Source organism: Falco cherrug, chromosome 12, assembly GCF_023634085.1.
Source record: "Falco cherrug isolate bFalChe1 chromosome 12, bFalChe1.pri, whole genome shotgun sequence".
NCBI lineage: Eukaryota > Metazoa > Chordata > Aves > Falconiformes > Falconidae > Falco > Falco cherrug.
Window position 1 is genome coordinate 139,065 of NC_073708.1, and position 15,942 is coordinate 155,006.

The window sequence follows — 15,942 nt, forward strand, 5'->3', positions numbered from 1 at the left end:
TTTTGCCACCATGACTGTGGTTCCATGGCAACCTCAGACATGCTCCTTGCCACAAGTCCCACTCCCTTCACTGCACTGGATCTGGCTTTCCATCCAATCTTCTGAGTCATTTCAAGAAGATAAGCCAACAGAAAAACAGGCACTTTTTCCGACTGGGTTAGTTTTTTCTGTTTTTGTCACTGAAAGGAAGACATCAGACACTCAAGGGGGCAGGAACACGCAGCTGGGACAGAGAAGGTGGTCAGGATCACAGCCACCTGCAGCCAGGTCTGTTCTGCCAGGGAGCCTGCAGCCTGTGTGTTAGATCCCTACCATCTGAGTTAACTTCTTAGGCTCCTCCTCTGTCCTACAATGCAGTGAAGCGTCATCCAGTTGGATGATGTGTCACAGCACTATCACAACCAGCCAGCTGCAACATGGCTTTTACCATCGCAGGTTAAGTTCAACAAGCAGTTCCCACACCTTGCCCCAGCACAGCCACCGATCCCCCACAGGGATTCACAAGTTCATCTACTGTCTGTGCTGTTTCTTCATCCTCTTCAGGCCAGCCCACCCTGTTTCTTGCCTCTGCTCCATCAGGATTCTTCCTTCTCCGGCTCCTCTTCCAGCCAGCCTCTCCTCATCCCAGCCCCCTGCTTCTCCTGGGGCCTCTCCTTGTCTCTCCTCCCTCTGCTTCTTCCAGGTCTCTCCTCATCCAGTGCTCCTCTTCCACACCCCTTGGAGCTATTTAACTCCCTAGCAGGAATCAGCCACAGCTGCACATCATCCACGTCAGCCAGCCCACCGCCCCTGAAGCCAGCCCACAGCTGTATATTATCAATGATAATTAACCTGCCTTCATGCCTCTATAATTCCTCTACAATGATGTACACTGGTTTATAAGAAAAGATATAGCTCTTTCTATTACTCATGGATTGCTCTCATACTCCAAAACAAAACCATATCCATCACTTGCAGAGACACTAGAAAAGTGTTGTGATGAGCTAGCAGAATACGCAATCCACCACCCACAAGGGGTTCACAACGGTTTTTACTATATGTCTCAGCATGTCTCACAAAACACGTTGGTGGCAACGTAGAGACTTGTTAAATTTGGAATGGTAATGGCACTAAGAAACATAAAGCCTTTTGTAAGCGTTTATGAACCGAATTCAGATGCTTATTGTAAAACTACTACTCAATCCTCTTCGGTTTAGAGGCCAAAACCACCTGCACAGACAAAATGTACAAATCTGAAGAAACAGCAGATTAATTTGGATCAAAAAGATACTATGTTACTGACAGAATTTGTCAGAGCAGGGATAAATGTATGGTTAATGGCTTCAGCTGCCAGGATTTTTTTTTCACACAGTCAAGGCTACAGATAAGACTTCTCTTGCGGTGTTGTCCAGTATTCATCTATTAACATTCTTTACAGTTAAAGAAAATCTCCACAGTGATGACTACCGCACAAGAATAAGTATGGCACAGAACTCTGTGTTTCTTTAAGTGTGACTGACATAAGATTTACTATCTTTGTAGAACTTCAAAAAGATAAGTCACTAAAATTTTTGTCACAAAGGGCTCTAAAAAGGGGACATTAGGTTGGAAACCACATACAAATAGTGATTTTTTAGTGCAAACCTTTCTTGGTTCTGTAGGACAGTCACAGTTAAAAGTCCTTTGTTGGACTGCTAGCAGTGGCTTTGCAAAGTGTGAATCACCTTGGCAACCCCTGCTATTGTTTGTTGTTCTCCTGGTTTATATGCTCAGTTTACACTAAAATAACTATTGTCTGCAAGGGAAACACTTCAGATACACACAGGAAAAAGAGACTTGGAATCACAGCATTTAATGATAGTAAAAATTATTACTCCCTGATTAAAGTCAGCATAGGTTCCTAAACGCTAAAAAAACCCTCAACCCCAAAGAAACCCTCAAACAAACCAAACAATCCCCCCACCTCCATGATAACTCCATTCAAAAACAACAGAAAAGGCTGAACAGAATTAGCTGGGTTGGTGACAATTTGCTGAATATCCAATTGAAGTGCTAATTTTATCTTTCTCTGTGTCATTCCAGACACAATCAACAAACCTTTGACCCCAAATGATAAATGTAATGCAATGCTACCCCTTATGCACTTTGTTCAGATCAGATCACTGGAGCGCTTTCTTAATCCTATCAAAAGGAAGATTAAAAAGAAGGCCTAATGTGCAATTTCTGCCTCTTATCATAGAACCATTTCCATTTAGGTTGGAAAAGATCTTTAAGATCATCAAGTCCAACCATTAACCCCAACGCTGCCAAGTCCACCACTAAACCATGTCCCCAAGCACCAAATGTACATGTCTTCCAAACACCTCCAGGAATGGTGACTCCATCACCTCTCTGGGCAGCCTGTTCCAGTGCTTGACCACCCTTTCAGTGAAGAAATTTTTCCTAATATCCAACCTACACCTCCCCTGGTGCAACTGGAGGCCATGTGCTCTTGTCCTGTCATTTGTTACTGGGGAGAAGAGACCCACATTCACCTTGCTACAGCCTGCTATCAGGTAGTTCTAGAGAGTGGCAAGATCTCCCCTGGGAAATGAATCAAATATATGATCAGCTAGAGACCACAAAAGAAACAGGATGTTTTTATATTGCTTCCAAATCTGTAACAGTAATACTAAAAATGTTTCACATATATTTACAAAAAATACAAATAATGCTAAACATATTTAATAAAGCAGTTAGTTTTCCATCCTTGATGCTCACAAGATTTGGGAAGTTCATCATAGCATAAGTATTTATTTTCACCTATTTGACCTTCATGGTACTTAAGTAATACAATCAGACCAAACTAAACCCATCACTCAGTGGTTTTCTTGTTGTTACCTTAGTTTACTTACTTTACCGTTTTTGGAAAATTTGCTGTGTATTCCAGAAAAATAGCTCTTTCAGAGCACACTTGGTCAGCAGCCCCACACGAAATTGAAGAGGACAAAGAGGTCATGTGGCACTTCTCTGCTGAATGGTAAGGGTCATTTTGTAAACTGGTGAGGCAACAGCACACTGTCAAAGTGACAACCACAACCTGTACAGACATGAACACGCAGCCTGCCGTACAACTGGGCAGGGGGGGAAACAGCTCAGCTGTGGGATCTTCCACAAGATTCTCTAGGTTATATTTGGGAACTCAAGCCTTGAGAACTGCAAAAAGGCAACAAAACTAAATAAAAAACCCTGTGTTTGATTTTGCATATAAAGAGAAGATTGTGAAACAGTACTAGTGATTCTCTGACATTACCTGGCTACAAAGTCAGAACCAGATGGGCCATCCACATAATTTCTTCTGTTCGCATTCAAGCTGTGAGCGGAAGCTGCATCTTTTGCAGGTTCAGCTGCCAGGAAGAATGAACCTCAAGTTATTCGCGTTTAGTATTTAATTAAAATCCACAGTACAAAAGCTGTCTGAAATAACATGAATTAATGATTTCTAAAGATTTAAAGAATTTTCATTGGTTCCATTATTTGCACTGAAACCCAGTCGCTTCCTTTCAGCTTTACCTCCTCTCAAGTTCTCATAGTGGCACTGACTAAGGGAATGGAGCATGACAAAAACTACTAGAAAAGGCAAGGGAAGAAATAATAAAGAAAAACCTGGACAGAGCCACAAAATTAAAAGCAAGCAATCCTCTCAGCAAAATAAATACTGTTCTTCTGGAAGAAATTTTTTTGATAAAATTTTTTTTGTCCCAAACCCTTAAGACTGAATTTTCAGCTAGAAAATAGTATTTTGGTCATATCCTGAATTAGTTAGCAATATTTAAAAGACGTAAACTGGATTTGTATATGCTATAAAGCATACAAATGAAAAAAAGGTATAAAAGGCACACAACAAAAATCCCTTCCTAACTCTTGAAGAGGCAGCCACAGCACTACTGTATGAATGTTTAAGTTACCATGACTCATTAACAGATCTCAAGATCTACCTGAAAGGGCAATTTTTAATTTTGAAAATTTACTGTTGGAAGACTGGGCATTTGCATCATCCAGGTACAAAATGCAATTTTACAATTAACTATCTGTCCACTTTTCCCGCATTTATGTTTCTTTCTCTTGCTATCTGCTCCTTGGCAATACAAGCTCTTCAGGCTAAATTCTGTTTTTGGCTCCTCATTATGTTCATAATCCCTGCATGGGTATAAATGGATTTTAGCCTTGTTTAGGTTAGGAAAATTTGCAAGTGATTATACCACAACAATTTAAATGATTGTTTGGTAATAGACAACTAAATCTAATTATTTATGAGATGAGATTAAGATTAACATGAGGAAAAAGTACTTTGCTCCTTCTTTAAGGGGGCTGTACACTGTCAAATCCTGTTAACTAAAATATTCACTGCATTTGTGAACACAATGGCAATCTGTAAATATACATACAAACCCCATGCTTACTAAAACCAATCATTAATACAATTACCTTCGGGATGCACAACAACACGAGGTTGTACAAATGACGGCTTCACTACTTCAAACCACCAGAACAATTCTGCCATGAACACCATGTAGTTGCTCTACAAAAAACACCAAAGAAAAAAATTTTCTGGTTGATTCAGGCATATATGACTGCAAAGTCTCTAAATTCTCTGTTGTCAACTCACCAGCTTGAGGAGGAAAATCTAAGCAGAAAGATGAAGCTTTTTGTGATCCAGTAGGAAAGAGAAGAAACGAGCTTTGTATTCTGTGATGGACCCATTAACTTTCCACTGCATAATTACATAAATAGGCAAGATTGCTTACATTCAGTGTTGAGCTGTATATTTGAGCATAGCTGGTGTATGCCCACAGAGGGTGTACTAAAAAATTGTATCCAGACTATGTAAGATTTCCATCAAGACTTCTTTTGACAGCTTCACTGTATTTGCAGTCCCTCAAATGTCCACTTCCATTGCTGCATTAATTTTGTTGCCTTAAAAATGCATACCTCAAACGTTGGAGTGCAAACAAACATTTGAAAAAAATTTCTAAACAAAATGTCATTTTCTTTCAGGAAAAAAAGCACAGGCATTAGGGGTAAAAACATCTTTTTAAAAAAAATTAAAATTTACAACAAAAATGTTTATAATAAGTGAGAACCTCAATTCCATATTAGTACATTTGAAAATACAACTTTAAATATGTAATTGACACTTCTGATTGAGATTTATTTTTCCTGAATATTTCTAATGTGGATAAGCCTTCACTCCAGCAAAGTAGTGAAGTGCTTAAACTGAAAGCTGCTCATACACTTTAGGATATGGTGAAGTGATCAGCCAGATGTTCCCATAGTTATTACATACAAACTATAAGTAGACTAGGAAAAACCTCATCTCTGCTTATTCAGCACAACAGAACTGAATGCGGAAATGGTTGTAGTAAAATCTTTTCCATTCAGACAAAACGCTAAGATAGCATTTTGGTATCACACACTGATTTAATCAGGAAGCAATATATGTAAAGAAAAAAATCAGATGTACTTCTCAGACAAAATATGATTTTTAATACTACAATTCCTAAATATTACAATTTCTACAATATTCCTCCTAATATTTTCCACCTCCCCTCAAACTTTTAAATTTTTAACTTTTTTTTACTACAAAAAATGAATCATAAAATGTTCCAATCATAGCTTTGTTCCTATCTGAAATAATATTGTACTTAAATACTCGTTTCTCACGTTTATCACGTTTAGGTTTAAATGCTGCATTTGATAGTGTGACTAGTTTATGAAGGACTCAAATACTGCCAAGAATATCTTCTGTGCAGTCCTGAGCTACTGCAAGACCGCTTGTTTTTCCAAAATCGCCAAAGCAGTACTTACTGAAGTAAAAATGAAACCATTGGCTGCATGGCCCAGTTAGAACTGAGGCTACTTTAGATGTTTGATGGTGAAGCATCATTATGGAGCCTGCATTTTCTCAAAAGCTATTTTTAGTCAGAAAGGGATGTTAATAATAACGATCAATGGGAAAGACCGATGACGATCAATAACGTAATTTTTTGGAAATTACTGTGAGTCTGTAGTAATACTGCTACCCCTAGGCTAGAAAGAATGTTGACATTATTTCTGTAGATTTTGCTTTGATTATGCTGAAAAAAGTTTTAATAGCTTGTCATACGATTATCACATTCACTTATACACAAAAATATTCAGAAGCAAACAGTATTTTAATAGTAAAAAAATAACTAAGCTCTGAAGAGTTCGGACTGGCGCAAACCCACTGAACAGCAGATGGCAGACTTGCAGCTTCATAGATAATTTTATGTGCTAAACATTCTGATTTGATTTTTTCAATTTGATATTTGCAGACTGTTCATTAGTTGTATGTAGTCAGCTTGCTACTGGTTACATTTTATCTATTGCATCTTCTCGTACTGCACAATAAAACTTCTGTTTAACAGATCTTGGAAGATTATCTCTTGGAAAAACAAATATTCTCATATTTTAAGTATAAAATCTGAAGTCATTGCTTGTTTCTGTATCCAAGGGAGATATAAGTTAGCTTGTTTTATAAAAATTTATACAAAAAAGATAAATCATTTTCTTTAATATCACCACAAAACACGATTAATTTTTAAATCAAATTAGCTAACAGAAATAGTATATCAAATCTTGCCACTTAAAATAAATTCCATCCAAATATTTACAGGTTTTAGATCTGCATATTTATAGAATAACTGTTACAAGGTCATACATACAGGTGATACAACTAATTTGTAATCAGGCTTGAATCCACTAAAATTGAATGCAAAAGCAGCCACAGATGCTTTTAGGAATTTTTTTCAAAACAAACATAGAAATACACTGTAAAATTTGTATCATGATGCACATAAAAATCTCTGATCAGTTGGTCAGGAAAGTTATCTCTAATGCAAATCCATAGTATATATGTTATAAAGGTGCCAACATAAATGTGTCAAGACTGAAGAAAATTGGAGCGTTCCAAGCTCTCTGGAGAAGGCTGTATCCACTACCAGTTTGTCCTATCTTCTGCCACAGGTTAATAAACGCCACAATAACTCAAGTTGAAAACTCCAGTTACGTGTTGTTTCAGACCAGAACAAAGAAGTGGGAAAACTGGCTGATGAACATCAGTGAAAGCAAACCACGCTGCTTCCCTTTAAAGAATGAGTCAGGAGCATTTGGTCCCTCTCAGGGAGAATTTGTTAAAGAACTGTTTCCTGGTTGAATCCTCCTCTTCATTCCTGATCACAAATAATTTTAAACCAGCCAGATGGGAGTCAAATCCCTGGACAAAGACCCACCATAGGTACCTAACTGCCTCACCAAACACAGGCAGCTGCTCTCCCAGGTCCGTTGGGAATCCATGCACGCTTACAGGGACCTCAACTGCAAATTCTAGCTTGGGTTAGCAGCCTGATCACAGTGGGTTTTCACATTGAGATTGGAGGGAAAGCTGTACAACATGCGTGGACATCATGTAGCCCTTCATTTCTAGGATTTATCTATGTGACTTATCTAAACACTGTTTTTCAGATCTCTGAGGACACTGCGTTGATTACAGCTTCTGCTTACATTGTTTGAAAATTACATCAGAAAGCACAAGTATTCAGAAGTGCTCAAGTTCAATAAATACTTCAGTATAAAACAATCCTTTAGATACAATATTCTCCTGTTTTAATTTAGCAGTGAAAAACAAAAATAAAAAGGAGGCTCTGGAACCAACCTCTCCATCTGGCCTACTGGGCCTTTGACAGTGCAAATGTTTGTTCTCTTGGCTCTGGTTACTAACTTAAGTGCAAAAATAAGGTAACTATTCCATGTGCTTAGTTGTGATTCTGCATGGTTTAGAGTCTGGCCCACATTTAGGTCAGAGGAACACCCTTCGCAGAAAAGAGACAGCAATCATCTCTCTGATTTGCTTCATTTCACATTCAGAAAGCTTTCATTCTGAATAAATGTGCCTTCTGCATGACTTCGGGTGAACAAACTCTACAGTCAGAAAACAGCGGCCAAAGAGAAGAAGTGTCCGTGCTGCGGAGCAGCACATAAACGTTTCCCCAGAACTCAGAGGCTCAGAGAGTTGTGGCTGTGGCCCTGCTGAATCCCCAAGAACCCAGACACTCAGAACAGCAGGACTCAGCCACATCTGTACAACCATCAGCACATGCTAGTGTCAACAACAGGTTGTATGACCTTAACCATGCCCACAACTGCAGTAGTTGTTACATGCAAATAGTACAAGATTGTATGTATATATATATATATGTACACACACCTAAATAGACAAATGAACACCTCGAGAGACTTTCTGGACACCTTCCCAAAAGCCACTGGTGGGCTGGTATGACCCCCTACTGCTGAGAGGCCACTGGGTTGGCCTCCAACCCAGTAAAAATGACTGTGTGTGTACTGTGTGAGCAAATGAATGGTTGTGTGAATAGTTATCTCTTATTAATAATGAATCAATTCCATTAATAACAGCAATTGAATTAATAAAGGGTGTTCTAATACTGGTTGTGATCTGTGTCTCATCCTGATTCGATCCTCTATCAGTGAACAGGGAATGTAAAACAGTATGTGTTGATCAAATGAGTAGCACAAGTTTAGGATCAATATCTAAAAATACCCCACACCACCACACATTTCTAAAGGCTCAGGTAAAGGAACACTTTCAAAAGACAATAACTGTGTGTCAATTCTTCAAATGCCAAGTTCCTACGTGAGCTCTCAAATCATGGCAAACCTCAACTGATCCAAGCCATCCATCAGTACCCTCTTTGACAGTTAACCTCATAAATGTCTTGGTCTTAGGCCTTAACCCTGTGGTCCTACCAGAATGAACTGGCAGAGAATGATCTAAAGATATCAAGAATATAACCAAAGATGTGTCTTCACTCTTTTAGAGATACTTTCAACATATATCTCACATGACAAATGGAACATGTGACATGCATTTTTTCCTTTCTATTCAAGGATCATACATGTCCCTTACAACATCCTTTCAGGAACTACATATTCCATAAGACCTTTATTCAAGTCACAAATGCTACATACTGACTATTACACTGCAGTACTAATCAACTGTTGAGCCAAAGCAATGAAGAAATCTTTACTGTTCTGCACGGTGGTTCATGCTTCCTATGCACTTCATGCAAGTTCTATTTCTACGAACTTCTTTGCATAGGCAAAATACATGTGTGTCAAGACACAATAAAACAGCTCTTCCAGTTCTATGTCATTTCCTAGATACAGGCTAAAAACAAGGTATTAAAAAACCCCAAACATTCTGTCTCAGGATAAAACTGCTTACAGGAGGAGAAGGAAAAAGGCAGGATCAGGGCAAAAAAGCAATCTGCACAACTAGAGATATTCCAGATTTTCTATTCTTTTCTCTTGTTAAATATGCAAGGAGAATTCATAAAATATTGTGATTATTTTCATGTAATCTCTCTCTACTTGTGTTTGCCTGTCTCAAAGGACAACAGTCAGGAACCAGTATGATCCCTTGGTGGTGCCTCAAGCATCCATGGAATGTACTCAAATATTTTTTTCTTTAAGATCAGTAGCCCTGCCTTAGCAAACATCTTACAAAGAACTTCACAGATATATTTTTCTTAGAGGAGGACAAATCAGCAAGTGAGAAGCAACACAAAACTTACTTTCTGCTTCACATGATTATGACACATTAAAGCTGTCTAGAAATCCAGACAAAGCCTATTTCTCCTCTGTGCTAAAACAGAACCAAGCCAACAATTTCATCTGATGCAAAATCTGAAAGCCCGTACCAAAGACTCTGGATGTTTGTTAAGTGAAGTTTTACATTAATCTGACTTTGTTTCTGTGCATTTTGATGGGAAAGCCGAAAGTGAGACAACCACCTTGGTCAAGTCCTGCACTAGATTTCCATATTGTATACCTACAACCTACCTTGATTTAATGTAACAGGACAGTGCAGCGTGCCCAGTAAAGAACGCATGGCGTGCACTTTGTGCCTGATCACTTTAAGAGAAAGAGGCTCTGCTCCCTTCCTTCTCAAGGACCAGCATGAAGTCAAGATACCCAATGTAATTTCTAGGACCACACAAGACACAACTTTGTAATTCAAAAAACTCAGTTGTAATTTTTTTCTTGAGGCTTTTTCCAGTAATGTATCAGCAGTTTTGTTCTTTTTATTCTTTCTGTCACCACTACAAACGTAAAGACTTTCAACCAAAAGCATAGTGTCACCTACTGCACCCTGAAAGCAAACAGAATTTTTTGCTGATTAAGACACACCTGAAACAAAGACACATGCTTCTATAAATCCTACAACTTCACAGTATATAAACTTGTAGACTGAGATAAAGGTGACTCCTTCCAACCAGTTTAATTCAATGCGTAATATTTAAAATATCCATTTACAATACAAGTTTTTTCAAAGTGACAATAATCTTTACATTGACTTTGAAGAATATGTACATTTATTAAAACTTACTCTAATCAGACGGACTGGAAAACTAAGAAAGAGCTCCTTTAACTATGAATTTATTTAGAAAGCAAATTAACACTGGAAAAAACAGAGTTTATAGCACTAGCAAAAGTTTCTGTGCCAGGTTTTAGAAGGAAAATTTGACAGCCTTTCTTTGTAGCATTTACACCTAAAGTATCCACTCCACAGCAACTTGTAAAAACACGATCACAAAAGGGCTTTCTTAGTTCTAGAAATACTCTAAATCCCCTCTAAAAAGCGTTCAGAAACAGCAAAATTACTGTCTGTAGCATTTTGAATGTGTAAAGTCTGATGCATTGGGAGATTGACAAAATATTTTATACCGTTACTTTTTTTGAAATTCAAGCTTCCTAGTGCATACTGGTTTGAGAAAAAAATTATTATTATAAAAAATGGTATTAGTAATTGTCATGAAAGAAACTGAAGAATAATGAGTTCTGTTTATTCCATGTATCTGTAAGCAGAGAGAGAAACAATCAAAATGCAGTGAAGCAGTCCTATTCAAGATCACTGAATATGGTTGTAGGACCATATGGTGGGAAACTACAGACTGAAGAGACTGCAATGCAGCAGACTTTTTACAAGTATGTAAGTACCTGAAATTTAAAAACACCAAAAGCCGACTGAAAGCAGTCACTATGCAATTTTGCATACACAAAATACAATAGCAATAGCTAAGTAGTCTAGACTTAAGTCCCACTGCCCTTACTCACCCTGATAGCTCATCATTTATTTGCAAAAGATTGGGTTCAACCCTACAGAAGACAACAAAGTTGTATTCAAACTCTGGCCTGTGTGACTCAGATTGCAAGACTGCTATAATGATCATAAAAGCAGGCAAATGACCCAGATATTTAGAAACCAATTACATCCCATGTGCAATGGATATGCTGACTCCATAAAAATAACATTTCATTCCCTAAAGGCAGGGCTGCAAGGATCTTAAGCAAACCAAGAGTGTTTTATACAGAAGAAAGTCTTAAAAGAGACACAAAAATGAACAATTAAATTTACAATTAGGCAAGAAATAATTTGATTTCTCCTTGTCTTTGCGCATAGGTTTAAACAAACTGTAGAATAAAAAAACACTTTTTTTCTTTCTATCAAGACAAAAATCTCAAAATGACTGAAAATGCTTAATTGCTTATTCAAACAACTGTATTTGTTGGTACTGTGCTCCTGTTTGTGTTCTGGGCATAAAACCATTGGATTTTACAATGAAATTAGCTCAGATCTTTACACTTTTATGGAAGAGAAAAAGCTTTAAGGTTAAAAACCATAAAATTACTGTCTACACAGAAATGAGTAAGAAGAGTGAGTAATAATTCCAAAAACAACTCTTCAATTATTTTATCCTTTTGTTAAAGCCTTAATAAATTTAAATGAATGCAGATCACTTACATTTTACCAGCAATATCATGGATTACATGCATTAACTAACAATTAATTAATCAGAAAGAAGATAAAGTGTGAAGGTTTTGCACAAAAATAAAAAATTTCATAAATTTCACAAGTGCTTTGTATTAAAAAACTCTGAAATCACTATAACAACATAACTGCCAAAAGAAGACATTTTTACATGCTGCTGAAATTTGTGTTGCATGCTATACCACATGAGATGCAACGTGCTTTTTCGTATCGCTATATAGCAGCAGACAAAAAGATGACTAAAAATATCATTAGCAATACAGTCCTGTGGACCCCACTTGCATTCTTATTTATTTATTTATTTTTACCTTTATTGAAGAAGCTGCATAGAGCATATCCTCAAGACTGAAATGGCAACACTGGTTAAGGTATTCCTGACAAAATTCTTGAATCAATTGTAGATTATACAGGCTGTCCGCCAAAGACATTGTTTCTTTCAAACAAATATCTAAAAAGAAGAACAGAAGCAAAGATCAGATATAGTTATAGATTTGCAGAAAAATGCTTTTTCCTTTGCTGGATTCTGCAACATTTTCTGGATAAATTCAGACTTGATTTCCCCCACCCCCCCAGAATGTTTTTATTTTTTTGTTTCAGAAACTTAAGAAATGACAACTCTACATTTTATCTTTGCAGTTTTGTATCTTCAGACATTTTTCTAAACACGAGTTGTGTTTTTTCACTATTGACACGTTTATTTTTTTCTCCTTTGCCTTTTGTCAAAATATTAGTTATGCTCTACCTCCTGCTACCTCCACACAATGAAAAAACACATTTAATCACTAATACACATCCTATACAGCAACGACAGTAGGAAATGTATGCTTTTTAACAGTTCTCCATAGGTACTAGTTCCTTGTCTTTGCATAGGGACCTGAGAGTACGTTTTAATGCTATTAACCCTGAAACTTCCAAAAAACCAGCATCACTGTATGGTCTTAGAATACCATACAGAATGGTTTGGGTGGGAAGGGACATTGAAGATCACCTAGTTCCAACCCCCTGCCACAAGCAGGGACACCTTCCACCAGCCCAGGCTGCTCCCAGCCCCATCCAGCCTGGCCTTGAGCCCTGCCAGGGATGGGGCACCCACAGCTGTCTGGACAGCCTGGGCCAGCACCTCATCACTCTCACAGCAATTTCTTCCTAATATTATGTATTTGTTCTTGTGGATTTACATGTTTGATATGAGATTTTACAAGAATCCGAAGCCTCTGATACATGAATTATCATTCTCTGTTTGAACGTGCTATTTAAAGACAAAGAACTGGTAACAGTGAACAGGCCAGCGTAATTCCACAGTATTCTCTGAACACTGTTTACGCCCAGCTAACCTCCTGTTCTCTTTATATGACTGCTTCTTGGAAAATGAAGTAGCAATAACAACTTCCTAGAAAAAAAGACAGTCCTTTAAAAAGGAGGACTGAATAAAAGAAAAATAAATATACTTCCAGAGCATGCATCAGATTTTATTCCTAAAGCAACAACGCATGACAGAGCATAAGTTTGAATTTGTTTAGGATAAAAGGTTTCTTCAGATGTCTAAGGAATCTACCTCGTTGATAGCAAGATAAGGATTTCCACCCTGAGGAAATAAGACATATCCCATCATCCCAATCCCACAGACAACAATCAGTGGAAAAAAATGTTTCACTGAACTGACTGAAATGGGATTAAATTTAATAATGCAAAATGTGAAGTCATGCACTTGGATCTAATAAAATTCTAATGTGATTAACTGGTTGAAGGTGATATAGAGTAGGAAGGTATTGTGTATTAGCCAATGTAAAGATGTTTGGTGAGCTTTCAGCATCATGCAGCTATGAAAACAAGCAAATGTGATGCTAGAAGTATCAGAAAATTGATTTCCAGTAGTGACAGAGAAGCACTGTACAAAGCAGCAATGAGATGCCAGTCTGGATTTCTGTGTATCCGTGTATCAAGGATGATATGGTATGACCATGCGTGTATCAAGGAACATGAACCAAAACTGGACTAGTTGCAGAGGAAGACTACTGAAGAAAATAATGAGAATGGAAATCTGCTTGAGAAGGGGAGACTGAAAAGGCTTGGTTCAGTAGCCTGGGCAAAACAAGAGGAAGAAAATATATCAAAAAGGTAGACATCAGATTAGAAGAAGCTATTTAAACCAAAGGGCACTGCTGGAAGAACAACTAAAGCATGCAGAAAGGCTACAAGCATTTAGGTAGAAAACAAGAACAAGATTCAAACTCATGGAAAAAATGGAGCTCTGCAACAGCGGGCAAGAATAGTACAGATTTTAAAGAGCTAGACAGTTTTAAGATAGAACGATAAATTCATGAAAGATTATACAATTTTGTACAACAGCCAATTTCCTGACTCACTGATATCAGAAGCCTTTTATTCCTTGAAGAAAACTTACATTTTAAAGTTAAATGAAGTCTTACTGAGAAGAAACAATGTATTTCAGAGTACAGAGAACTTTAGATAGTATTTTTTTTCCTTTTCATTAATGCATTTTTAAGCCCATGCTTTTTTGTTACCTGCCTTCCTCAGTTCAAATGCAGAACCAAGTCTCAGTGAAGTTTAACATGCACCAAAAAGTGTATTATTTAAATACAGGGAAGATGAGCAAAGTCTTTTTAAAGTACCTTTGAATTTACTTCTGAGACAATGACATGCACATTCATAAATCTTTAGGGAAGATGTCAGGACACCTAACAAGAACATTAAAACTGAAGTTCCAAAGATGATATGTGCCTCGTCTCGTGTAAGTCTGATGCCAGAAGAATCTGCTGGTAAGTATGTATGTGGTCATGCAAAGTATACAAGATCTTTTGGATTGTCTGTACTTTCAGCCATGCTAAAACAGTAAGAAGGAACTAGGTGTTACCCCCATTCAACACAACTCTTCCCTAAATGCATACAATAGTATATATTTGGCTGCAACATTTATGTAAATTGAAAGTTCTATTTTTCAAAATTCACAAGCCAAAGAAAATAGTGAATGCGTGCATCTTAGTGTCTTTCATCTTCAATGCCTACTGTGCTGGAAACTTCCTGTAAAGTAGCTGTGTATATTAATTCCAGATTTCAGTCCTTAGCAACCTTTATATCCTTGTTCGTATTCCTGGATTTCTCAGGATGCTTGTGTAAGTGTTCCCACGACATCAAAGGTATCATGGACAGAACACAGGCAGAAAATGATGGGTGTTAGCTGCCAAGACATTTTACAACTACAGGAGGCTCTTAGTTGCCAAGAGGAAGAAGATCCAACTTTTAACCAGGCCACTGAGCAAAAGGACAAGATGAAGGTGCTCGTCATCAGAGACAACTGTTATTATAGAACAGCATGACAACAACATATACTTTTTTTTTTTACTCTATAGATGATATAGGTAACTGTCAGGTGAACTAAAAGCTCAGAACCCAGAGCAACTATTTGCCATACAGTGCAGTCACACAGAACTTGACTAATTCTAAGCTCTTCCATCTTTTATATCCATAACCATTCAGATTCACAAGAAAGCACTTAATGCAGCTTCAAAAAGAGTTTTCCAGCTAGTTTGAAGTTTCATAGAAACAAAGGCAAATGTGTTGCCACAGTCAGATCTGTAACAATGTATCTAGTATGTTTAAATAAGTACCATAACATAAAAGTAAGCACAGCATGGAAGGACACCTTGATTCCTTTTATTTAAATGTAAACATAAACAGGCACAAAGTTAATATAAAACCCACCACACTCAAATTATGCCTCTTGTATACCATATTTAAGCAATTCCTTCACACAGTTATCAAACACAGACATTTAAACTTTTATGGACATACTTTTACAAGCTGAGACACGTTACACATACCCTCCAGTTTTACAGTATCTGGACAGTAAAAGTGGATCAGGGCAGCTAAAGCACAACCATCTGTACCATCTTTCAGCAGATTCTCCACCAACGGAATGCAGGGCAGCTGTTTAAGCAATGTCTGCTCCTTCCTGTAACGAGCCTACAATATAGAATGAGGAAATTTAGAGACATAGGCTCTGAAACGCACGAAGAAACACATTCATACTGTGG

The 15,942-nt window shown here is 37.5% G+C and overlaps 1 protein-coding gene across 2 annotated transcripts in view; it reads right to left on the reverse strand.

The window, feature by feature from the left end:
- CAMSAP2 (calmodulin regulated spectrin associated protein family member 2) overlaps positions 1-15,942 on the reverse strand; it is a 91,000-nt gene that overhangs the window by 16,953 nt on the left and 58,105 nt on the right. For both annotated transcript variants that reach the window (XM_005440103.4, XM_027806603.2), the window contains 4 exons: positions 15,730-15,871; positions 12,196-12,335; positions 4,447-4,540; positions 3,272-3,365 (listed from right to left, as the gene is read on the reverse strand). In XM_005440103.4, coding sequence (XP_005440160.1) covers positions 3,272-3,365; positions 4,447-4,540; positions 12,196-12,335; positions 15,730-15,871 — 470 coding nt within the window. The remainder of the gene's footprint in view (positions 1-3,271; positions 3,366-4,446; positions 4,541-12,195; positions 12,336-15,729; positions 15,872-15,942) is intronic.